This window comes from Scyliorhinus torazame, chromosome 6, assembly GCF_047496885.1.
Source record: "Scyliorhinus torazame isolate Kashiwa2021f chromosome 6, sScyTor2.1, whole genome shotgun sequence".
NCBI lineage: Eukaryota > Metazoa > Chordata > Chondrichthyes > Carcharhiniformes > Scyliorhinidae > Scyliorhinus > Scyliorhinus torazame.
This window is the reverse complement of record NC_092712.1, coordinates 102238202-102262692: the sequence shown is the minus strand read 5'-3', so window position 1 is coordinate 102262692 and position 24491 is coordinate 102238202. Positions and strand designations below refer to the sequence as shown.

At 47.7% G+C, this 24491-nt stretch overlaps 1 protein-coding gene across 1 annotated transcript in view; it reads left to right on the top strand.

The window, feature by feature from the left end:
- LOC140424922 (vimentin-like) overlaps positions 1–16117 on the top strand; it is a 68128-nt gene extending 52011 nt beyond the window's left edge. Inside the window, exons 6-9 of the mRNA XM_072508586.1 lie at positions 9266–9486; positions 10221–10267; positions 12861–12949; positions 13071–16117. Of these exons, the coding sequence (XP_072364687.1) occupies positions 9266–9486; positions 10221–10267; positions 12861–12949; positions 13071–13142 (429 nt within the window). The 3' untranslated portion in view covers positions 13143–16117. The remainder of the gene's footprint in view (positions 1–9265; positions 9487–10220; positions 10268–12860; positions 12950–13070) is intronic.
- Positions 16118–24491: the final 8374 nt, after the last annotated feature.

The following is a 24491-nucleotide window of genomic DNA, read 5'->3' as shown; positions in this document are numbered from 1 at the left end:
CACTGTCGCTGTCGCTGCTGGTTGAAGGAAGGGAGAGGCGAAGTCATGCCCCTGGGGGCGGAGTTGAAGTTGTGTCGGAGGACGAGCTGGAGTAGTTGGGGGAGGGTAGGAATACATCATCTGTGGGCGGGGCGTGATCATCTGCTGCTGCGAGCAGGATGTGGTGTGTGTGGTTATTCTGCGAGCCATAAGCCTTGAGCTGGTTTATATGAAACCACGCAGACTAACCATTGGGATAGGTTATTTTGTATATTGAGGGGCTGACTTTGTCCGAAATGGAGTACGGTCCGGAAAATTTTGGGGAAAGGAATGAACTGGGGTTGTAAAGGGAAAGCATAACTTGTTGCCCGACTGTAAACTCAGTGGCGTGTACTGTTTTGTCGAAACAAGCCTTGCTCTGTTTCTTCCTGGTTCAAAGTCTCACTGCTGCTGTGAGTTGGGCTACCTTTATGTTCTGTACCAGTTGTTTAACCGCATTTTCATGTGTGAGGGCGGTGACTGCGGGGCTGGCCAAATCCAGTCCTAATAAATACTCAGTGTCTTTCATGGGGCGTCCGGTCATGAGAGTGTGGGGCATGTATCCTGTGGACGTAGATACCGTGTTTCTTAAAAACATTAAAGCAAATGGGAGTACTGAATCCCACATGCTGTTATTTTGCTGTACCATTTTCCTGAGGGTGGCTTTCAATGTCCTATTCATTCCTTCTACAATACCACTTGACTGGGGGTGGGATGCGATATGGAACTTTTGTCTAATGCCGAAAATTGTGAGGACGTTTTTCATTACACGTCCGGTGAAATGGGAGCCTTGATCGGACTCTATACTGCGTGGGAGGCCCCATCTTGTAACGATGTGGTGTGTTAATATTTTAGCCGTTGTCTTGGCCGTATTAGTTTGTGATGGAAATGCTTCCACCCATTTTGTGAAGGTATCTATGACCACCAACACATACTTGTAACCATTTCTGCATGGGGGTAGGGGTCCTATATAATCTATCTGGAGATTTGTCCAGGGTCTATTAACAGGGTGGGTATGACTAAGTTAAGCCTTTTTCGCATATCTGTCCGGATTGTTCTGGGCACAGATTAAGCAATTCTCAATGTATTGCGTCACATCGGTTTTTAAAACAGGCCACCAGCAAAGCGGTCTGAGGTGGGCTAGGGTGGGTTCAATTCCTTAGTGTCCATGATTGTCGTGGAACTGACAAATGATCTGGTTCCTGTCCTGGCTGGGAACTATATAAATGCCATCCTTTAAAATCACACCGTCGTGTATGGTGATTGCGTTTCTGTATTTATCATACGGGGCTGGGAAGGTTCCCTTTAAAACTTCCCTGAGTTTCTCGTCCTCTTTCTGGGCCTTCGCTAAATCCTGAATATTGGTCTGTGAGACCTGAACTGCGTGTCATGAGGTGCTTTCGGGGGGGTTCCAAAAATAACCATGCTTGGAGCCTGCCTTCGCTAGGGCGTCTGCTTTAACATTACCGGGGGGGGGAAGAACAGTGATGGCTGCGAACCTTAATTATCCCGTATTTCCTATACTTCGCTGTCTCTAAGAAATGGCGGAGTAATGGGGCTGAGGGTAGGGGTTTACCATCCGCGGAAACAAATCATCTTGTTTCCCAGAGTGGTAGGAACTCTTTCAAACAATTACTGACATACAAGCTGTCCGAATAGATGTCGGCTGGGGTCGGGAACGAGTCTGGGTGGTCTACAATATATGCAATCACTGACAGCTCTGCTGCCTGCGAGCCTAAGTGTCCTGGCAACTTTAAGGAAATTTCATCTAGGGCGCGTCCCTGCGCGTCCTCTACATATATACTGCAACCGGTAATTCTCTCTCCGTTTAATACTGTGGATGAGCCATCCACATAAATCCTCAGGGGTACGCTCGTGTCTGTGGGCTGGGATCTCTGGGGTGCACTACCTGTTTTCCTGGGGGGTGTTTTGGGAATAAATGGGCCTGTGTTCTGTTTCGTGGTGATGATCTCACACTCATGAGGGGTGCCTGCATACTGCAAATTATCGGCAAGGAAGGTGTGGGTCTTGGTTTGTTTTACTGTGATGTCCTGTCCCTGCAAAAGAAGGGTCCAGCGGGCTGCGCAGATTTGGCTGACTGTGCCATCTTTAAGTCGGCCGTCTAACAATAGCTGTGTCGGGGTGTGTTCTGTGAGGATGGTGATGGGTTTGAGTCCTGTAATGTATGCGAAGTATTGCACTGCCCAAAAAACTGCGAGCAGGTGCCTTTCACAGGCAGGAAATCCTTGCTCTATGGGGTCTAACATGCGTGAGGCATATGCTATGGGGCGTAATTGGTCATGGCGTTCCTGGAGGAGCACGGCCGAAAGGGTTCGGTCGGTGCTTGCTACTTTGATAGCATACGGGGAAAGTGGATCTGGGACCTGTAGTGCGGGGGCTGTGCTGAGTGATCTTTTTAAAGCATCTATGGCATCTGTATGCTGTGGAAGCCATTCCCAAGGTGCCTGCTTCTTGAGAAGTTCGGAAAGGGGCGCTGCTTTAGTGGCAAAACTGTCAATATGGTTTCGGCAGTAACCAACCAGTCCTAAAAATGACCGGAGGGCTGAGACATTGTGGGGAAGGGGCAATTTGACGATTGAGTCAATTCTCTTGTGCTCGATCTCGCGCTTAACATGAGTGATCACTGTTCCTAAGTAGATCATTTTTTCTTGCAAAATCTGGGCCTTCTTGGGGTTGACTTTACAACCAATTTATTTTAGGAGTTCTAGGAGTTCGGCGAGAAGCGAAATGTGCTCTCCCTCTGTGTCTGTCTGTAGTAACAAGTCGTTTACATACTGGACCAGACAATCGGGGCGGGAAAATGTTGCTAATCCATTTGCCAGCTGTCGGTGGAAAATGAAGGGGGAGTTGTGGAAGCCTTGTGAAAGGCACGTCCACGTGTACTGTTGCCTTTGGAATGTAAAGGCGAATTTGTACTGGCACACTTTAGCCAATGGAATAGACCAAAAACCATTACTAATGTCCAAAACTGAAAAAAGATTTGACTGGAGTCTCTGTTTGAGCATGGTCTCGGGACTCATGGCTATGGTGGGGGCTGCTGCTGGGGTTACTTTGTTCAATTCCCGGTAATCAATGGTCAGTCGCCATGATCCATCCGGTTTCCTGACGGGCCAAATCGGTGCTTGTCTGTGGAGGCGACTGATCTGAGTACGCCTTGATCCAACAAACTTTCTATTATTTTGGAGATTTCTCCCTCTGCTTCCTGGGGAAATCTGTACTGCTTCTGGGGTTTAGGGTCGGGACCTGTAATGTTCACAAAGCCAGCCAAATTGCCACAGTCATGCTTGAGCTGTGCAAATGCTGCTTTATGTTCCTTCAGGACTGCCCTAACCTATTTGTCTGCACTAATGGCGCGAGGGTCGAACCAGAAGTCTCCTACTGAGCTAATCCTATTTACGTATTCTCCTACTGTGAGCGTGGCGGGGGCTCGTGCTGCCTTTGCCATTTTCCAAACACACTTGTTCACTGGGTCAAAAGAAAGGTTATAGGAGCTCATGAAATCGATCCCAAGGATATGTTCTGCTGTCTGGGACAGATCAACTAAAACTACGGGGTGCTTTTTGTGATGTTCCCTATCTGTATTGCTATAGGGGCTGTGATGTGTCCCTGTTGTAAATGACCTGTAAAACCGCTGAGTGTGATGGTGTCTGGTGTGGGCCACGTGTCTCGCTGGAATATCGTGGAGGAATTGAGTGTGGTGCGGGACCCTCCTGTGTCCCAAATAAATTCTACGGGTTGTCCCCGGACTTTGCCTGCTACTACCGGTCTACCGGACTTGTCCCAAAGGGTGTCGCAGACCCAAGTTGGGGAGCCCGAACACCGTCAGTCGGTGCCATTCAAGTCTGCATTCTCTGAACAGGCGCTAATGCTATGGATCGGCTTTGTCCTATTCCTGTTTAGGGTGCCTGTCTGTTGGTTTCCCTGCTTCTTCTGGGGCGTGTTGCAGTCTCGTGCAAAGTGTCCTAGCTGTCCACAGTTGTAACATTCCTGAGCTTTGGGCTGGGGTGGGCTGTTCCTGCCCTCATTTACCCATGCGGGGTTCTGGTGTGCTTTAACTGGGTTCATTTCTGCCTGCTCTTCATCGGGTGTTGAAAATGCGGTTTTGCCTGCAATTGATTGCTCCCAAGTGTGGGACAATCTCTTCAAAACCCATTTTTCATTGTGGGCCTCGTCTGAGGGGTCATAATTTGCGCAACCTTTTCGTCCTGCTTCTGTGGCGTGGAAGACTAGAATTCAAGTCCATTTGGCCATATTATCTGGGGACAAATGGGCGCGGGCTAACTCTCCAAAAACTGCGGTAAAGTGAATCCACAAACATCCAGCAAACGCTGTGGGGTGCTCTGTCTTCTTTTGCCTGCACTTATTTAGGCCTTCTACGGGGTCTCCTCCGTTAAAGCCGATCGCATCAAGGATCGCTGTGTGCATCTCTTGGAGTGTGCCTCCTCCTACATTCTGTGGGTCGGGAAGGGCTGCTACGACTGAAGGGTCGAGGCTTAAAACTGTGAGCTTCACTTGCTCCTTTTCGTCCAGGCCGTACGTGGTAGCCTGGTGTTTGACTTTTGCGAAAAATTGATGGGGGTCTGAAGTGGGAAGGAACGGTGTAATTTTTCCACACGCATCCCGTAATTGGGTCACGGTTAACGGGGTTGTATATAGGAAATCTGCTTCCCCTTCTCCTGCGGCCCTGCGGTGTGTGGTTACAGGATTCATGGGGGTGTGTTCTGCCTGTTTGGTTGGGGTTGGGGTGCTTTCCTTTGCTGGGGTTTTTCCTGCGTACATGTCCCATGTACGTATCTATGGGCAGTCTCATTTAATTCCTGCCAGTCGGGGCCGTTTTCTTGATCTAACTGGGGTCCAAATGTACTTTGAAATCCATTTTGAACAGAAAGCAGAGATTGCAAATCTGCAATTTGCTTCCGGCATTTTGCGTGATCTACGGAGCTCTGCCTTTGTTCCGTTGTGGAAGTATGGAGTGTTCGTAGGGCTGCTTTTAAATCATTGAATTGCTTCTGCAATTTCTCCACTTGCTGTTCTGTCTCTTGTCTTACCAAGACCGCACGTTGCGTGTCCTGGTCGGCCTTATCATACTGCGTCTGGAAACTGTTCAAATGCGCGAGACAAGACTGATGTGCCCTCTTGGCATCATCCACCTCTCTGTCCCTTGCTGCTAACTGCTCTTTTAAATCTCGATTCTCCTTCTCTACCTCACTCACGTCTACCTCACTGGTTCTGTCTCTCTCCTCTATCTCTCCACGGAGCATCCTAACGACCTCCTCTGTGCCTCTCAATTGTGCCAAACAGGACATGATTGCCATCGGCTTGCGAGCTATCCCTAAGCTCTTCTTGTGGATCTCTGACAGGTTCTCCCACCAAGTATGTCCTATACTCCCAGGTCCTGTTTCCTCATTATTGCAGAATTCACTCCAAAGGGGCCATCCTTTCCCTTTGAGATATTTCCTGATCTCATCTTCCCAAACGGTACACTGTCCTACTCTACTGGTCACTGCGACCTCAAATTCCTGGGGGTTCATAAGGCGTTCCATTGCCTTCATAGCCATTTTCTCTATCTAGGTTCTCTACTGAATTTGGAACAGGGGGTGATAAAGTGGTGATGTAAACACGGGTACGGCTTACACTACTTTCCGGCCTACAAAACTCCCGACAGTTTTACGCAACAAAATCTCTCAGGTTTACCTTATATCCCTGTTAGTATGCATGCATTAACACACTTCCGAATCTGAGAGGCTTGATCAGTACTGTTTTGACGCTTGTGGTTTTTCTGTTTCCAAGTGGATTCTCAATTCAAATTTTGGGTTCTCTCGGAGTGGTTAGGCCACTTCTAAATTGAGTCCCTTCAGAGTCGCCAGGTTTCAAATGATCAACTATGTCTGCTTTCCTTGCTCCTATGGGTAAGTTTAACTGCAGCTTATCTGCAAACTCCATTTGCTGACTCTTGTTTACTTGTTGTAAACCAGTTAGGGTTACATCTTCCATTTTTAGAAAAATCTTAGCAAATTATAATGCCATTTCTGATTCTATTCCCTTCCAATATACCTCACAGGAGCTCCAATTCCTATGCCCAGTACATCGATACCTCCACGTACTCACATATTTTAAAGAATTCTCAGATCTCACCTTATAACGATAAATTGTAGACCGAGTTTTACTCTTCGCAATTCAGTAACTTGGTGTCCATGTTTCAAAGTATCCTGCCAAATTTTTGTTAATCAAAGTCCAGTAACTCATCCTCCACATTTCAAAATACCCCAGACAAGCCCCCACTTCTGTTATGATCCTAACTGATGTTACTACTGGGCAGTCAGGTCCCAGAGCAGAACCACGACTCGATAGATCATAACTTTTATTTTTTATTCAGAGATGTCGATGAACAGAGTCAAGGGGCTGGATTCTCCGAAAATTAGACTATGTCCCTATTGTGTTATGCTGCTTCGTGTAGCATAAGCTGCTTCCTTGATGTATGCTTTCACAAAGGAAGCTCCAGACTATGAAAAGAGTTCAATTTGTTCATTGAACTATTAACACAGTTCTTAAATGAGTTCAACTCTCTGCTAATCTAGCTGTAGTAACTCAGTCTATCTTTACCAGCTTGCTCTAAGCCACGTGCTGCGTGTAATGCTGTTGATCAACCCTGATGTGCTCTCTAGATGTCTGTCTCTGGAAAGAGGCAGAGCATGTGTGCCCTGTCCTTTTATATGGGTTGTGAAATGCCCCCTTGTGGTAATGCCACCTCTGGGTGTCCTGATTACCCATTGGTTGTGTCCTGTTGTAATGACCCATTGGTTGTATGTCTGCATGTCATGACATCTCTGGTGCTCCCTCGAGTGGTTACTTAGTTGTAGTGTATTTACATTAACCCCTTGTGTATATACAGTGATGCATATCACCAGTCTCCATGCCGGCGAAGAAACGTTGGAGTTTTACTCCTGAAATTCCTGGAAAAAATTTAAACAAATTCTTAGCCTTGCTGGGGGCTAGTAGGGACCCGTAGTGAACCTCACAGCTGTTACTGCAGATATGGGCCCCCGCACGTCCGGGTCAGATATCGCGCATCTGCACGGCGGTGACCTCCAGCGGCCGCGCCGTGCTCCATGGCGGATTCGGACTGCGGAGCCAGACCGAAGAAAGAGACTGCCGATCGGCCACGTGCCCGAGCCTCAACCCCCGCACATTTAATCCCCGGCCGCCTATAAGGCCCCCCAGTCTTCGATCTGCCCGCCCCCGACAAAGGCGACCGTTGACTGAGTCCACAGCCGCCATGCGAGCATCCCGACCAGCAGTAGGTGGTTAGTTCCACGCCGTCGGGAACTTGGCCAGTCGGAAGCAGAGGATGTCGTTGCGGGACTCTGGCAATGGGCCCCCAGCGGCACGGCGCACTCCACGGTGACGCCGATTTTCGGTGCCCGGAAAATCGCCGGACCGGCGCCGGGCCCGATTACGGTGTCAAACTGGATTCTCCACCCCGGCACCGGCCGTGATTACAGCGTCGGGCTGTGGAGAATCCAGCCCAGGACTGCCAATTAATATTTAACAAAATAATAAAACATTTATTAAACATGAAAAGATTGACCATAATACAATACTCCTTCACCTCACCTGTATCTTCACAGGCATACACAGATTTCCAAGGATAACACAAGTTACAAAATATGTCTTATACTATAATGTTCTCAGTAAGTACACAGTCCCTGTAAACCCTGCCTTTGAGTACCCTTCACTGCCTCACTTGCAGTCGCACTTTACTGTCCCTGACCTCTGACCAATTTAGGAAATCTTGTTCTAAGGAGTGTGACTGCCTCGTGGTATAAAAAGTTAACTTTCCCCCTCCCTGATGTGCCACAGTAGCACAGTGGTTAGCATTGTCGCTTCACAGCTCAAGGGTCCCAGGTTCGATTCCTGGCTTGGGTCACCGTCTGTGCAGAGTCTACACGTTCTCCTCGAGTCTGCGTGGGTTTCCTCCGGGAACTCTGGTTTCCTCCCACAGTCCAAAGGCATGCAGGTTAGGTGGATTGGCCATGTTAAATTGCCCTTAATGTCCAAAGGGGTTGGGTGGGGTTTCTGGGTTACAGGTATGGGGCGGAGTTGTGGGGTGCTCTTTCCAAGGGCCGGTGCAGGCTTGATGGGCCGAATGGCCTTCTTCTGCACTGTAAATTCTATGTTCAATGAGTCCACTTGCCAACCAATCAGCATTCTCTTTTTGTAGAGTATAAATATATTGCTTTCCCTGACATTGGTATTTTCTTGTGAATTGTCCTAATGAATGCAAAATAAGAATCTTTGACAAAGAAATGTCTCTCTTTTCAGAAATTCTCAAGTGCTGGACTACAAAATGACTAAGTTACATTTATTATGATGCTGCTATCGCAAAATTCTGATACAATGAGGTTTTATTCAGTCACAATTTGCCAGTAGCTCTTTTCACATTCTGAGGGTTGACTACACTTCATGTGCTCCCACAGCAATACAATATCCAGCTTAATTCTATTCACTAGATTATTAACTTCCAATTTAATCACAAGACATCTGGGGCGGGATTCTCCGACCCCCCCGTCAGGTCGGAGAATCGCCGGGGGCTGGCGTGAATCCCGCTCTGCCATGTCCCGAAGTCTCTGCCACCAGAGATTCGGCGGGGGCGACAATCGCGCCGCGCTAATCGGCGGGCCCACCCCCGCCGATTCTCCGGCCCGCGATGGGCCGAAGTCCCGCTGCTGGAATGCCTGTCCCGCCAGCGTGGATTAAACCACCTTTTGAACGGCGGGACAAGGCGGCGCGGGTGGGCTCCGGGGTCCTGGGGGGGGCCCAGCCGGGTAGGGGAGAATCCCGCCCCAGGTTTCTACTCTAGTTTTATTGATCGGTACGCATGCTGTAATTTGTACTAGAATTTTCAATTAATCTAATTGAATTGTGTTGTGGGTACAAGGGTGGCTTTGGGAGTGAGGTGGGGAATCAAATGCCGACCTGATTTGGAAGAAATTAACAGTGAACTGGCTACTGTACGAGTGCTCTGTGATAAAACAATAGGTACTGCAATTTATGCAGTGAAAAGTAATTGATGTAAACTCACTTTAATGCATGTACAAAATCTGCATGGAGTGATTTGGAATCAGAAAAAGGATGGTTCCCACCTACAGTGCACACACATGAATAAAATAAATGTGATCACAAGGAAAATGTAAGAAAATAAATGCCTACGTTATCCTTGAAACAGAAAGACTTTCTTGAGCGTCAGAAGGGTGAAATGGAGGATCGGTTTAACAAGGAAGCAGCCAAATTCCAGGAAACTGTCACTCAATGTGAGAATGACATCCAAAATCTGACTGAACAGATGAGCTACCGTTTGTCTGAATATCAGAATCTACTGAAAATTAAAATGGCTTTGGATGCTGAGATTGCAACATACAGGAAATTGCTGGAGAGTGAGGAAAACAGGTAAGATGTTTCTGTAAATGCCGTGTAATGTTATTGAAAGTATTTGGCAATATAGGGCTGATTTATCAGCTCAGCAACCAAGTAATTATTTCTGAGACAACCTATTGCATGACTTCTATGCATGAGAATTGTCATACGTAGACTACATTGTTCAGCACTGTAAGTGGAAATACCTTTCTATAAGTTAGGAGTGTAACACTGCCAACAATCTGTTCTGCTGTATTTTCATAATACCTAATGTCAGTCATGAGGGGATATTTTTCACGTTAATCTAATGCCAGTTTTGAAACCGTGCTCTGCTAATAATTGATTTGTAGACATTTTGTTAACTGTTTAGATTACTGGGCACTGTGTTGCATCTCACTTGAGCTCGAAGGAAGTTCAATAAGAAACCAGAATACTGGGAGTGAAAATGCACTTTGATGGTAGCACAAAGTATCGGGTAATGCGTTTAATGTGCCACCGATTCACTGTGCTTACCAACAGATTTCCCCCCATTGCCTATTTAAAATAGTGGCAAGGGCAAAACCACTGACTTTTTGTCACCATGGGGTTTAATTGTTGAATGTAGAAATGCACGGCTATATGTATCTTATGATATCAAGCTATCTAAAAAGGTTTCACACAATTAATTACAATGGAATGTAGTTACATATGTTGACATGAATAATTTAAAATTTAAGGTGAAAGGCGTAAACCAAACTGCTACATTAACCAAGTTCTTTTTTTTGTAGGTTTTCCACGCATTATTCTCCAACTTCTGCCCCTTTACACCTGCAAGGTAGGTTGTTTGTTGCTTTCGTAAAATTTGAATAAGAACATGTTACATTCCATTTTGTTGGCATAGGTAGAGCTAATATTGTATAAATTAAAATAGATAACATAAGAACATAAGAACTAGGAGCAGGAGTAGGCCACCTGGCCCCTCGAGCCTGCTCCGCCATTCAATGAGATCATAGCGGACCTTTGTGGACTCAGCTCCACTCTCCGGCCCGTACACCATATCCCCGAATCCCTTTATTCTTTAGAAAGGTATCTATCTTTTTCTTTAAAATGTTTAAAGAAGGAGCCTCAACTGCTTCACTCGGCAAGGAATTCCAGAGATTCACAACCCTTTGGGTGAAGAAGTTCCTCCGAAACTCGGTCCTAAATCTACTTCCCCTTATTTTGAGGCTATGCACCCTAGTTCTGCTTTTCCCGACCAGTGGAAACAATCTGCCCGCATCTATCTTATCTATTCCCTCATAATTTTATATGTTTCAATAAGATCCCCCCGCATCCTTCTAAACTCCAATGAGTACAGTCCCAGTCTATTCAACCTCTCGTCATAATCTAATCCCCTCAACTCTGGGATCAACCTAGTGAATCTCCTCTGCACTCCCTCCAGTGCCAATATGTCCTTTCTCAGGTAAGGAGACCAAAACTGAACACAATACTCCAGATGTGGCCTCACCAACACCTTATACAATTGCAGCATAACCTCCCTAGTCTTGAACTCCATCCCTCTAGCAATGAAAGACAAAACTCGATTAGCCTTCTTAATCACCTGTTGCACCTGCACACCAACTTTTTGCGACTCGTGCACCAGCACACCCAGGTCCCTCTGCACAGCAGCATGTTTTAACATCTTACCGTTTAAATAATAATCCATTCTGCTGGTATTCCTCCCAAAATGGATAGCCTCACACTTGGCAACATTGAATTCCATCTGCCAGACCCTAGCCCATTCACCTAACCTATCCAAATCCTTCTGCAGACTTCCGGTATCCTCTGCACTTTTTGCTTTACCACTCATCTTAGTGTCGTCTGCAAACTTTGCCACATTGCACGTGGTCCCCAACTCCAAATCATCAATGTAAATTGTGAACAACTGCAGGCCCAACACTGATCCTTGAGGGACCCCACTAGTTACAGGTTGCCAACCAGAGAAACACCCATTTATCCCCACTCTCTGCTTTCTGTTAGTTAACCAATCCTCTACCCATGCTACAACTTTATCCTCAATGCCATGCATCTTTAGTTTGTGCAGCAACCTTTTGTGTGGCACCTTGTCAAAAGCTTTCTGGAAATCCAGATATACCACATCCATTGGCTCCCCGTTATCTACTGCACTGGTAACATCCTCAAAAAATTCTACCAAATTAGTCAGACACGACCTACCCTTTGTGAACCCATGCTGCGTCTGCCCAATGGGACAATTTCCCTCCAGGTGCCCCGCTATTTCCTTCTTAATGATAGATTCCAGCATTTTCCCTACAACCGAAGTTAAACTTACCGGCCTATATTTACCCGCTTTCTGCCGACCTCCTTTTTTAAACAGTGGTGTCACGTTTGCTACTTTCCAATCCTCTGGGACCACCCCAGAGTCTAGTGAATTTTGATAAATTATCACTAGTGCGTTTACAATTTCCCTAGCCATCTCTTTTAACACTCTGGGATGCATCCCATCAGGGCCAGGAGACTTGTCTACCTTTAGCCCCATGAGCTTGCCCAATACTGCCTCCTTAGTGATTACAATCATCTCAAGGTCCTCACCTATCATATCTTTATTTCCATCAGTCACTGGCATGTTATTTGTGTCTTCCACTGTGAAGACTGACCCAAAAAACCTGTTCAGCTCCTCAGCCATTTCCCAGTCTCCTTTTATTAAATCTCCCTTCTCATCTTCCAAAGGACCAATATTTACCTTCGCCACTCTTTTTTGCCTTATATATTTGTCGAAGCTTTTACTATCTGCTTTTATGTTCTGAGCAAGTTTACTTTCATAGTCTACCTTACTCTTCTTTATAGCTTTTTTAGAAGCTTTCTGTTGTCCCCTAAAGACTTCCCAGTCCTCTAGTCTTTATAACTATGAGTCTGCAGCCGCCACGCGATGGTCCCGGGTGGTGTGAGCACACGTGGGCAGCGGATCATCGCGGAGTTGGCAGCAGGCAATGGCCTGAGGTGGTGGATAATCGGCGTGGCATACTCCTAGAGTATGCCGCATTTCATGGGATGGAGAATCCAAATAATGGCACCGCTCCCGATACGGGCATCAAAACGGATTCTCTGCCCCGGCGCAGAATGCGATTTCGGCAGCGGGGAGCGGAGAATCCAGCCCCCTATATTTCTATTCTCTGTTTTCTTTGTAGCATCCAATGTATGATATTTTCATTTGAAAATCATTTGTTCCACTACTGTCCAAAAAATCTTCCCCATTAAACATTTTTTAAAATGGCTACAGCATGCGAATCAATCCAATACACTGAGAGTTTATTTTGATAGAAATAGCTAATCTGTTCAGCAAAAAAGAATTTTTTAAGTCATTAAAAGTTCAATCCAGATCTGAACATTTCACATTAAGACCATATGTAATTTTCTTCCTTGACTTCCAGAAACAGAATTTGAATTTGACGATCAACCTGAAGTTCATTCCCCCAGAAGGACATTGCGCTTGAAAACGATTGAGATGAAAGATGGCGAGGTTAGTTGGCGCCTGATAATGATTCTCTATAATGGAACAATTTCAAATGAATATTCATCATGTGGGTTTAAATGAAATATTTTAAAAATGCATATATTTCTTCTTTCTTTTCCATTCACAGGTAGTCAGTGAAGCTTCACACCAGTATGAACTGCAGCCAGCCAGTGAACTGACTGAATTGACTGAAGATTAAACTTAGTTAAATATGTCAATAAGAAATGCAATTTTCTCTTTATGAAGAACAAGCAAAGAACAAAGAAAAGTACAGCACAGGAACAGGCCCTTCGGCCCTCCAAGCCTGTGCGACCATGCTGCCTGTCTAAACTAAAATCTTCTGCACTTCCGTAGTCCGTACCCCTCTATTCCCATACTATTCATGTATTTGTCAAGGTGCCCCTTAAACGTCACTATCGTCCCTGCTTCCACCACCTCCTCCGGCAGCGAGTTCCAGGCACCCACTACCCTCTGTGTAAAAAAAAGTGCCTTGTACATCTTCTCTAAACGTTGCCCCTCGTACCTTAAACCTATGTCCCCTAGTAATTGACCCCTCTACCCTGGGGAAAAGCCTCTGACTATCCACTCTGTCTATGCCCCTCATAATTTTGTAGACCTCTATCAGGTCGTCTCTCAACCTCCGTCATTCCAGTGAGAACAAACTGGGTTTATTCAACCTCTCCTCATAGCTAATGCCCTCCATACCAGGCAACATTCTGGTAAATATCTTCTGCACCCTCTCTAAAGCCTCCACATCCTTCTGGTAGTGTGGCGACCAGAATTGAACACTATACTCCAAGTATGGCCTAACTAAGGTTCTACACTGCTGCAACATGACTTGCCAATTTTTATACTCAATTCCCCGGCCAATGAAGGCAAGCATGCCGTATGCCTTCTTGACTACCTTCTCCACCTGTGTTGCCCCTTTCAGTGACCTGTGGACCTGTACACCTAGATCTCTCTGACTGTCAATACTCTTGAGGGTTCTACCATTCACTATATATTCCCTACCTGCATTAGACCTTCCAAAATGCATTCTCTCACATTTGTCCGGATTAAACTCCATCTGCCATTTCTCTGCCCAAGTCTCCAAACGATCTAAATCCTGCTGAATCCTCTGATAGTCCTCATTGCTATCCGCAATTCCACCAACCTTTGTGTCGTCTGCAAACTTACTAATCAGACCAGTTACATTTTCCTCCAAATCATTTCTATATATTACGAACAGCAAAGGTCCCGGCACTGATCTCTGCGGAACACCACTAGTCACAGCCCTCCAATCACAAAAGCACCCTTCCATTGCTACTCTCTGCCTTCTATGACCTAGCCAGTTCTGTATCCATCTTGCCAGCTCACCCATGATCCCGTGTGACTTCACCTTTTGTACCAGTCTGCCATGAAGGACCTTGTCAAAGGCCTTACTTAAGTCCATATAGACAGCATCCACTGCCCTACCTGCATCAATCATCTTTGTGGCCTCCTCGAAAAACTCTATCAAGTTAGTGAGACACGACCTCCCCTTCACAAAACCGTGCTGCCTCTCGCTAATACGTCCATTTGCTTCCAAATGGGAGTAGATCTTATCTCGAAGAATTCTCTCCAGTAATTTCCCTACCACTGACGTAAGGCTCACCAGCCTGTAGTTCCCTGGATTATCCTTGCTACCCTTTTTAAACAGAGGAACAACATTGGCTATTCTCCAGTCCTCCGGGCCATCACCTGAAGACAGTGAGGATCCAAAGATTTCTGTCAAGGCCTCAGCAATTTCCTCTCTAGTCTCCTTCAGTATTCTGGGGTAGATCCCATCAGGCCCTGGGGACGTATCTACCTGAATATTTTTCAAGACGCCCAACACCTCGTCTTTTTGGATCTCAATGTGACCCAGGCTATCTACGCACCCTTCTCCAGACTCAACATCCATCAATTCCTTCTCTTTGGTGAATAGTTATGGAAAGTATTCATTTGGTACCTCGCCCATTTCTTCTGGCTCCACACATAGATTCCCTCGCCTGTCCTTCAGTGGGCCCACCCTTTCCCTGGCTACCCTCTTGCTTTTTATGTACATGTAAAAAGCCTTGGGATTTTCCTTAACCCTATTTGCCAATGACTTTTCGTGACCCCTTCTAGCCCTCCTGACTCCTTGCTTAAGTTCCTTCCTACTTTCCTTATATTCCACACAGGCTTCGTCTGTTCCCAGCCTTCTAGTACTGACAAATGCCTCATTTTTCTTTTTGACGAGGCCTACAATATCTCTCATTATCCAAGGTCCCTTCTTCCGCACAGGAACATGCCGGTCCTGAATTCCTTTCAACTGACATTTGAAAGCCTCCGACATGTCAGATGTTGATTTACCCTCAAACATCCGCCCCCAATCTAGGTTCTTCAGTTCCTGCCTAATATTGTTATCATTAGCCTTCCCCCAATTTAGCACACTCACCCTAGGACCACTCTTATCCTTGTCCACCAGCACTTTAAAACTTACTGAATTGTGGTCACTATTCCCGAAATGCTCCCCTACTGAAACTTCTACCACCTGGCTGGGCTCATTCCCCAATACCAGGTCCAGTATAGCCCCTTCCCTGGTTGAACTATCTACATATTGTTTTAAGAAGCCCTCCTGGATGCTCCTTACAAACTCTGCCTTGTCCAAGCCCCTAGCACTAAGTGAGTCCCAGTCAATATTGGGGAAGTTAAAGTCTCCCATCACAACAACCCTGTTGCTTTTACTCCTTTCCAAAATCTGTCTACCTATCTGCTCCTCTATCACCCGCTGGCTGTTGGGTGGCCTGTAGTAAACCCCCAACATTGTATCTGCACCCTTCTTATTCCTGATCTCTACCCATATAGCCTCGCTGCCCTCTGAAGTGTCCTCCCGCAGTACAGCTGTGATTCCGCACCTTCGGGGCAGCCCGACGCTGGAGTGGTTCACGCCACTCCTCGGCGCTGGAGTGCCCAGCCCCGCCGGTTCGCGGAGAATCCCGCCCTATGGCTTTCTGGATTTATTTAAAGTGCTACATAGTGGGGAAGTATCAAATCATTTGAAAAAATTGTAATACTTTTTTTAAAGTACACAATTACAATATATTTAGTCAAACTTGAATTACAAGTGCTTCACCTTAACTATTAATTGTGAACTGCCGTCATTGCTTAAATAAAACTCACTGCTTAAGTAAAGCTAGGGGGAAAGAAATCAGTATTTGTCATCCTGAATACTTCAATAATATTTAAGTAAAATTTAAAGGGCCAGTATTGTTCACTTTTTATGGAATTTAGTTGTTTCCGGTAATAACACCATATTTCTGAAGTAAACAGCTGAAAAATATACAGAACCAAGAACTAAGCAGCAAATTTTTAAAGATATTTTGACATGACAAAGACATTCATGATCTTTTGTTGTAAGCCACTGCATCATTCTGAAGTTGTTGGTCAACTTTCACCAGTTTTCCAGGTTGGCAAATGTGTGGTAAGGACAATTGCATGCAGTTCCTGGCGCCCAATTATAGGATGCATATTTAAAGAAATACCTGTTTGCATTTCAAACATTGTAGAGGGTTTGGGAGATTAATGTTTGCAGTTCATAGAGATTTTTTGGCTTCTTCTGGGAATTGCAATCATTTTAGAGGACAAAAGAACCAAGCTTCAGATGCAGGGGGACCAGATAAAAAGAGGTATGCTTGTGGGAATCTTTACCCTTCCAAGAATGTACAGGCCCAGGAAACACTTACCTAAGGAGCAGTAAATAAAGAAGTTGGTCTTTTCTTGGAAGGTGATCACAGAGTTGTGCTGTTTGCTGCTACAAGAACTTCATCACAACTTGCACCTAATTGCCTGTTGCATTCAAGGTCACTGCAGCACTCCAACTACTGCCATCCTACAACTAGAGATGTTGGTGACAATAGGCAATCTGAAGCTCATAAAAACATAAGAAGACCATGAGAAAAGGAACAGGAGTAGGCCATTCAGCCCCTCTATACGGACTGATCCAATATTCCTCACGTCCGCTGCCCTTTCCCCGTAACCCTTGATTCCCTTACTGATCAAGAATCTATCTCAGCCTTAAATATGCAGAAGGACTCTGCCCCCACAGCTCTCTGCGGCAAGGAGTTCCAAAGATTCAGAACCTTCTGAGAGAAGAAATTCCTCCTCATCTCAGCCCTAAATTGACAGCCTTTATTCTGAGACTATGCCCTCTGGTCCTAGACTTGCCCATGAGGGGAAACATTCTCTCAGCATTTACCCTGTCAAAGCCCCTTAAGAATCATATATGTTTCAATGTAATCATCTCTCATTCTTCTAAATTCAAATGACTAGAGTCCCAACCTGTTTAACCTTTGCTTACAAGACAATCCCTCTGTGATGAACGGTTACTGCCTTGTCATCATGTAAGGTGATGTCCCCTTTAAGACCGGGCTTGGAACCCTGGGGACTCTGCCTCTGGCTCCGCCCATCTGTGAGCCATATATAAGGGGCTGCCTTGTGGGCTGTGCAGCAGTTAGCACATGTCTCAGCTCTAGCATAGTTCTTCGTCTATTTAAGCCTTCTTTACCGTTTACACTCTAAGCGTCATTATTGAGGGTACCTCAATTTAATAGACTAAACTAGATCAGGATGGACACAGGCCTAAATCCAGAGAAACTCAATCTGGAAGCACGGACACCGGAGGCAAAGGAAATTTTTTAATACTGGCTGCGGTGCTTCGAGGTCTACCTGGACTCCGCAGAGATTCCCATCCTGGGGCAACGCAAGCTGAGCCTACTCCACGCCCAGGTGAGTCACAGAATCTCCGCCACGCTCGAAAAGCGACGACTTATGAAGAGGCGGTCGAGTTACTCCGCAAGTAGTTTGTCAAACCCATCAATGAGGTACATGCCAGGCATCTGCTCTCTACCTGCCGGCAGCGCTCGGGGCAATCGCTAGACGAATTCGTCGAGAAACTCACCGCGCTTGCTCGGGACTGTGACCATCAGGATGTGACAGGGGAAGTCCATATGAACCTGCACATCAGAGACGCTTTCGTGTCCGGCATCCGCTCGACCTACATCCGGCAGCGGCTGCTCGAAAACGGGGCAAAAGACCTCCAGGACACGCTAACGATCGTCTTCTCGCTGGAGGTGGCCCGACATAACTTGGGGACGTACACCACGGACTCTGCGAGCCCCCCACGGACTTCCTCAGACTCAGCCGTATATCAGGCCTGCGCCACGCGGTGACCCGCTCATCATGGGGGCACACCATGCTACTTCTGCGGGCAGGGCCAGCACCCACGCCCACGCTGCCCAGCCCGCTCCGCGATCTGCAGTGACTGCGGGAAGAAGGGGCATTTTGCGAGGGTCTGCCTGGCCAGACCCAGGGGCCAGAAAAACAAAGAACAGCCGGCCCGAAAATCAGGCTCTCAGGCCCGCAGGCCTCGCAATGCGGCTGCGCACAGACCCGACACGCCCCCTTCTGACGCGTCATCAGCCTCGTGCGAATCATGGGAGCGGCCATCTTCTCGACCCGACACGTGCGACCGACGGCGGCGGCCATTTTACGAGTCCGACTCGGCTGAGGACTCGGACTACCCGCAAGTGGGTGCGATCACCCTCGACCAAACTCGGCCAAAACACCTGCAGAACTCTATGATGCAGGTCCGGGTCAACGGGCACGAAACTGCATGCCTCTTCGACGCCGGGAGCAGTGAGAGCTTTATCCATCCTGAAACGGTAAGGCGCTGCTCCCTGTGCACCCGTCCCACATCCCAAACCATAGCCCTCGCATCTGGGTCCCACTCGGTACAAATCAAGGGGTACTGTATTGCGGATCTCTCGATCCAGGGCGCCAAATACACCCGTTTCAAATTTTATATCCTCCCTCACCTCTGTGCACCCCTGCTGCTCGGACTGGATTTCCAGTGCAGCCACTGAAGCCTGACACTGAAGTTCGGCGGACCCTTGCCCCCCCCACGGTATGCAGCCTTGCGACACTGAAAGTTGCACCCCCCTTGCTATTCGCGAACCTCACTCCCGACTGTGAGCCAGTCGCCACCAGGAGCCGGCGCTACAGTGCCCAAGATATGACTTTTATCAAGTCAGATGTCCAGCGTTTACTGGGAGAGGGGGTCATCGAGGCTAGCAACAGCCCTTGGAGAGCACAAGTGGTGGTAGTCCGGTCCGGGGAGAAGAAACGGATGGTCGTGTATTATAGCCAGACCATAAACCGATTCACGCAGCTTGATGCGTACCCCCTTCCTCGCATCGCGGAAATGGTAAATCGGATCGCCCAAAACCGAGTCTTTTCCACGGTCGACCTCAAATCTGCCTACCACCAGCTCCCCATCCGACCAAAAGACCGCCCCTATACTGCCTTCGAAGCAGACGGCTGGCTCTTCCACTTCCTCAGGGTCCCCTTCGGTGTCACAAATGGGGTCTCTGTCTTTCAAAGGGCGATGGACCAAATGGTGGACCAGTACGGTTTGCGGGCTACATACCCGTAATTCGACAATGTCACCATCTGCGGCCATGACCAGCAGGACCATGGCGCTAACCTCGAAAAGTTCCTCCAGACCGCCCGAGACCTTAACCTGACCTATAACGAGGAAAAATGCGTTTTCCACACCACCCGGCTAGCCATCCTCAGCTATGTCGTGGAAGACGGGGTCCTAGGTCCCGACCCCGACACATGCGCCCCCTTAAGGAACTCCCTCTCCCCCGCAGCCTCAAGGCCCTCAAACGGTGCTTGGGGCTTTTCTCTTACTACGCCCAGTGGGTCCCCAAGTATGCGGACAAAGCCCACCCACTCATAAAGATCACCATTTTTCCCCTCTCGGCTGAGGCTCAATTGGTCTTCAACCGCATCAAGGCCGACATCATCAAGACCGCTATGCACGCGGTGGACGAAACCATTCCTTTCGAGGTAGAGAGCGATGCATCAGACATCGCCCTGGCTGCTACCCTCAATCAGGCAGGCAGACCAGTAGCGTTCTTCTCCCGAACCCACACCGCCTCCGAGGTTCGACACTCTGCAGTCGAAAAGGAGACACAAGCCATTGTGGAAGCTGTGCGGCGCAGGAGACACTACCTCGCCGGTAGGAGGTTTACCCTCGTCACCGACCAACGGTCAGTCGCCTATATGTTCGATAACACTCAACGGGGCAAAATAAAAAATGATAAAATTTTGAGGTGGAGGATTGAACTCTCCACCTACACGTACGATATCAAGTATCGTCCAGGGGTGCTCAACGGGAGCCCCCAGATGCCCTGTCCCACGGCACATATGCCAACGCGCAGGACGAATAGCCTGCATGCCATCCACAATGACCTCTGCCACCCGGGGGTTACCCGGCTCGTCCGTTTTATCAAGTCCCGCAACCTACCTTACTCAACCAAGGAGGTCAAGGCCATGGTCAGGGTCTGCCAGATCTGTGCGGAGTGCAAACCGCACTTCTACCGGCCAGACAAGGTTCGGCTCGTGAAGGCCTCGGGTCCCTTTGAGCGACTGAGCGTGGACTTCAAGTCCCTCTCGTCCACCAATCGTTATGCCTATTTCCTCACCGTTATCAATGAGTTCTCCCGTTTCCCATTCGCCATTCCCTGCCCCGACATGACCTCAGCCACCGTGATTAAGGCACTGCACAGCATCTTCATCCTGTTCGGTTTCCCCGCTTATATCCACAGCGACCGGGGTACATCGTTCATGAGCGATGAACTGCGCCAGTATCTGCACAGCAAAAGCATCGCCTCGAGCAGAACGACCAGTTATAACCCGCGGGGAAATGGGCAAGCGGAGAGGGAGAACGCAACAGTGTGGAAGGCTGTCCTTCTGGCCCTGCGGTCGAGAAGTCTCCCAACCACCCGCTGGCAGGAGGTCCTACCCGATGCCCTACACTCCATTAGGTCACTCCTCTGCACGGCCACGAATGAGACCCCTCACAACCGATTGTTTGTCTTCCCTAGGAAGTCTACCTCCGGGGTCTCGCTTCCAACTTGGCTGATGGCTCCGGGACCTGTTCTTCTCCGGAGGCACACGAGGAGTCATAAAACGGACCCCATGGTTGAAAAGGTCCGACTGCTCCATGCCAACCCCAGTTACGCCTACGTTGAGTACCCCGACGGCAGGCAAGATACGGTTTCACTCTGGGATCTGGCACCCGCCGGATCCCCCACTACAGACGCCCCTTCCTGCGCCGCTCCCCTGCAGGACCCGTCGCCCCCTACAACACACCCCCTTCCGGTTGGTGAGCACCTACCGTGCGCCCCTCCCCCCCTTTACACACCCAGCCGGTGCCGGCACCGCTACCCCCGGACCTGCCTAGGCTCCCTGCCCCGACCCGGACCGAAGCTCCGACGGCGGTGCTCCCGGATGTACCCTCAACCGGGACGTCCGTGCCTGCCGCACCATCGCCCGAACTGAGGAAGTCAATGAGGACGATCCGGCCACCGAGACGGATGGACCTATGATGGCACTTCACCCCCGCCGGACTCTTTTTTGAACGGGGGTGAATGTGATGAACGGTTACTGCCTTGTCATCTTGTAAGGTGATGTCCCCTTTAAGACCGGGCTTGGAACCCTGGGGACTCCGCCTCTGGCTCCGCCCATCTATGAGCCATATATAAGGGGCTGCCTTGTGGGCTGTGCAGCAGTTAGCACATGTCTCAGCTCCAGCATAGTTCTTAGTCTATTAAAGCCTTCTTTACCGTTTACACTCTAAGCGTCATTATTGAGGGTACCTCACCCTCCCTATCGGGGATCATCCCAGTGAACCTCCTCTGAACCGCTGCCAATTAAATAATATATTAGGAATGAAATTAAATCAATAGCACTAAACGACATAGGGTCAGATGATGTGGAGTCTGTGTGGGTAGAGTTGAGGAACCACAAAGGCAAAAAAAACATAATGGGAGTTATGTACAGGCCTCCTAACTGTGGTCAGGACCAGGGGCACAAAATGCACCACCAAATAGAAAGTGCATGTCAGAAAGGCAAGGTCACAGTGATCATGGGGGACTTTAGTATGCAGGTGGACTGGGTAAATAATACTGCCAGTGGACCCAAGGAAAGGGAATTCATTGAATGTTTACAGGAGGGCTTTTTGGAACAGCTTGTGATGGAGCCCACGAGGGAACAGGCCATTCTGGACTTAGTGTCATGTAATGAGCCATACTTGATTAAAGATCTTAAAGTAAGGGAGCACTTAGGAGGCAGTGATCATAATATGGTAGAATTCAATCTCCAATATGAGAGAAAGAAGGTAGAATCAGATGTAAAGGTGTTACAGTTAAATAAAGGTAACTACAGGGGCATGAGGGAGGAACTGACGAAAATCGACTGGGAGCAGAGCCTAGTGGGAAAGACAGTAGAACAGCAATGGCAGGAGTTTCTGGGAGTAATTGAGGACACAGTACAGAGGTTCATCCCAAAGAAAAGAAAGGTTATCAGAGGGGGGATTAGGCAGCCATGGCTGACAAAGGAAGTTAGGGAATGCATCAAAGCAAAAGAGAAAGCCTATAATGTGGCAAAGAGTAGTGGGAAGTCAGAAGATTGGGAAGGCTACAAAAACAAACAGAGGATAAGAAAGAGAGAGATAAGGAAAGAGAGGATGAAAAATGAAGGTAGGCTAGCCAGTAACATTAGGAATGATAGTAAAAGTTTCTTTAAATACATTAAAAACAAACGGGAGGCAAAAGTTGACATTGGGCCGCTCCAAAATGACGCTGGTAATTTTGTGATGGGAGACAAGGAAATAGCTGAGGAACTAAATAAGTACTTTGCGTCAGTCTTCACAGTAGAAGACATGAGTAATATCCCAACAATTCCGGAGAGTCAGGGGGCAGAGTTGAATATGGTAGCCATCACAAAGGAGAAAGTGCTAGAGAAACTAAGAGGTCTTAAAATTGATAAATCTCCGGGCCCAGATGGGCTACATCCTAGAGTTCTAAAGGAGATAGCTGAAGAAATAGTGGAGGCATTAGTTATGATCTTTCAAAAGTCACTGGAGTCAGGGAAAGTCCCAGAGGATTGGAAAATCGCTGTTGTAACCCCCCTGTTCAAGAAGGGAACAAGGAAAAAGATGGAAAATTATAGGCCAATTAGCCTAACCTCGGTTGTTGGCAAGATTCTAGAATCCATTGTTAAGGATGAGATTTCTAAATTCTTGGAAGTGCAGGGTCGGATTAGGACAAGTCAGCATGGATTTAGTAAGGGGAGGTCGTGCCTGACAAACCTGTTAGAGTTCTTTGAAGGGATAACAAATAGGTTAGACCAAGGAGAGCCAATGGATGTTATCTATCTTGACTTCCAAAAGGCCTTTGATAAGGTGCCTCACGGGAGACTGCTGAGTAAAATAAAGGCCCATGGTATTCGAGGCAAGGTACTAACATGGATTGACGATTGGCTGTCAGGCAGAAGGCAGAGAGTTGGGATAAAAGGTTCTTTTTCGGAATGGCATCTTGTGACGAGTGGTGTCCTGCAGGGTTCAGTGTTGGGGCCACAGCTGTTCTCTTTATCTATTAACGATCTAGATGACGGGACTGAGGGCATTCTGGCTAAATTTGCCGATGATACAAAGATAGGTGGAGGGGCAGGTAGTATGGAGGAGGTGGGGAGGCTGCAGAAAGATTTAGACAGTTTAGGAGAGTGGTCCAATAAATGGCTGATGAAATTCAACGTGGGCAAGTGCGAGGTCTTGCACTTTGGAAAAAAGAATAGAGGCGTGGACTATTTTCTAAACGGTGACAAAATTCATAATGCTGAAGCGCAAAGGGACTTGGGAGTCCTAGTCCAGGATTCTCTAAAGGTAAACTTGCAGGTTGAGTCCGTAATTAAGAAAGCAAATGCAATGTTGTCATTCATCTCAAGAGGCTTGGAATATAAAAGCAGGGATGTACTTCTGAAGCTTTATAAAGCATTAGTTAGGCCCCCTTTAGAATATTGTGAGCAATTTTGGGCCCCACACCTCAGGAAGGACATACTGGCACTGGAGCGGGTCCAGCAGAGATTCACACGGATGATCCCAGGAATGGTAGGTCTAACATACGATGAACGTCTGAGGATCCTGGGATTATATTCATTGGAGTTTAGGAGGTTGAGGGGAGATCTAATAGAAACTTACAAGATAATGAATGGCTTAGATAGGGTGGATGTAGGGAAGTTGTTTCCATTAGCAGGGGAGACTAGGTCCCGGGGGCACAGCCTTAGAATAAAAGGGAGTCACTTTAGAACAGAGATGAGGAGAAATGTCTTCAGCCAGAGAGTGGTGGGTCTGTGGAATTCATTGCCACAGAGGGCGGTGGAGGCCGGGACGTTGAGTGTCTTTAAGACAGAAGTTGATAAATTCTTGATTTCTCGAGGAATTAAGGGCTGTGGAGAGAGAGCGGGTAAATGGAGTTGAAATCAGCCATGATTGAATGGTGGAGTGGACTCGATAGGCCGAATGCCCTTACTTCCGCTCCTATGTCTTATGGTCTTATGGTCTATATTTCCTTAAATAAGGTGACCAAAACTGCTCACAGTACTCCAGATGTGGGGCGCGATTCTCCGACCCCCCACCGGGTCGGAGAATCGCCGGGGGCTG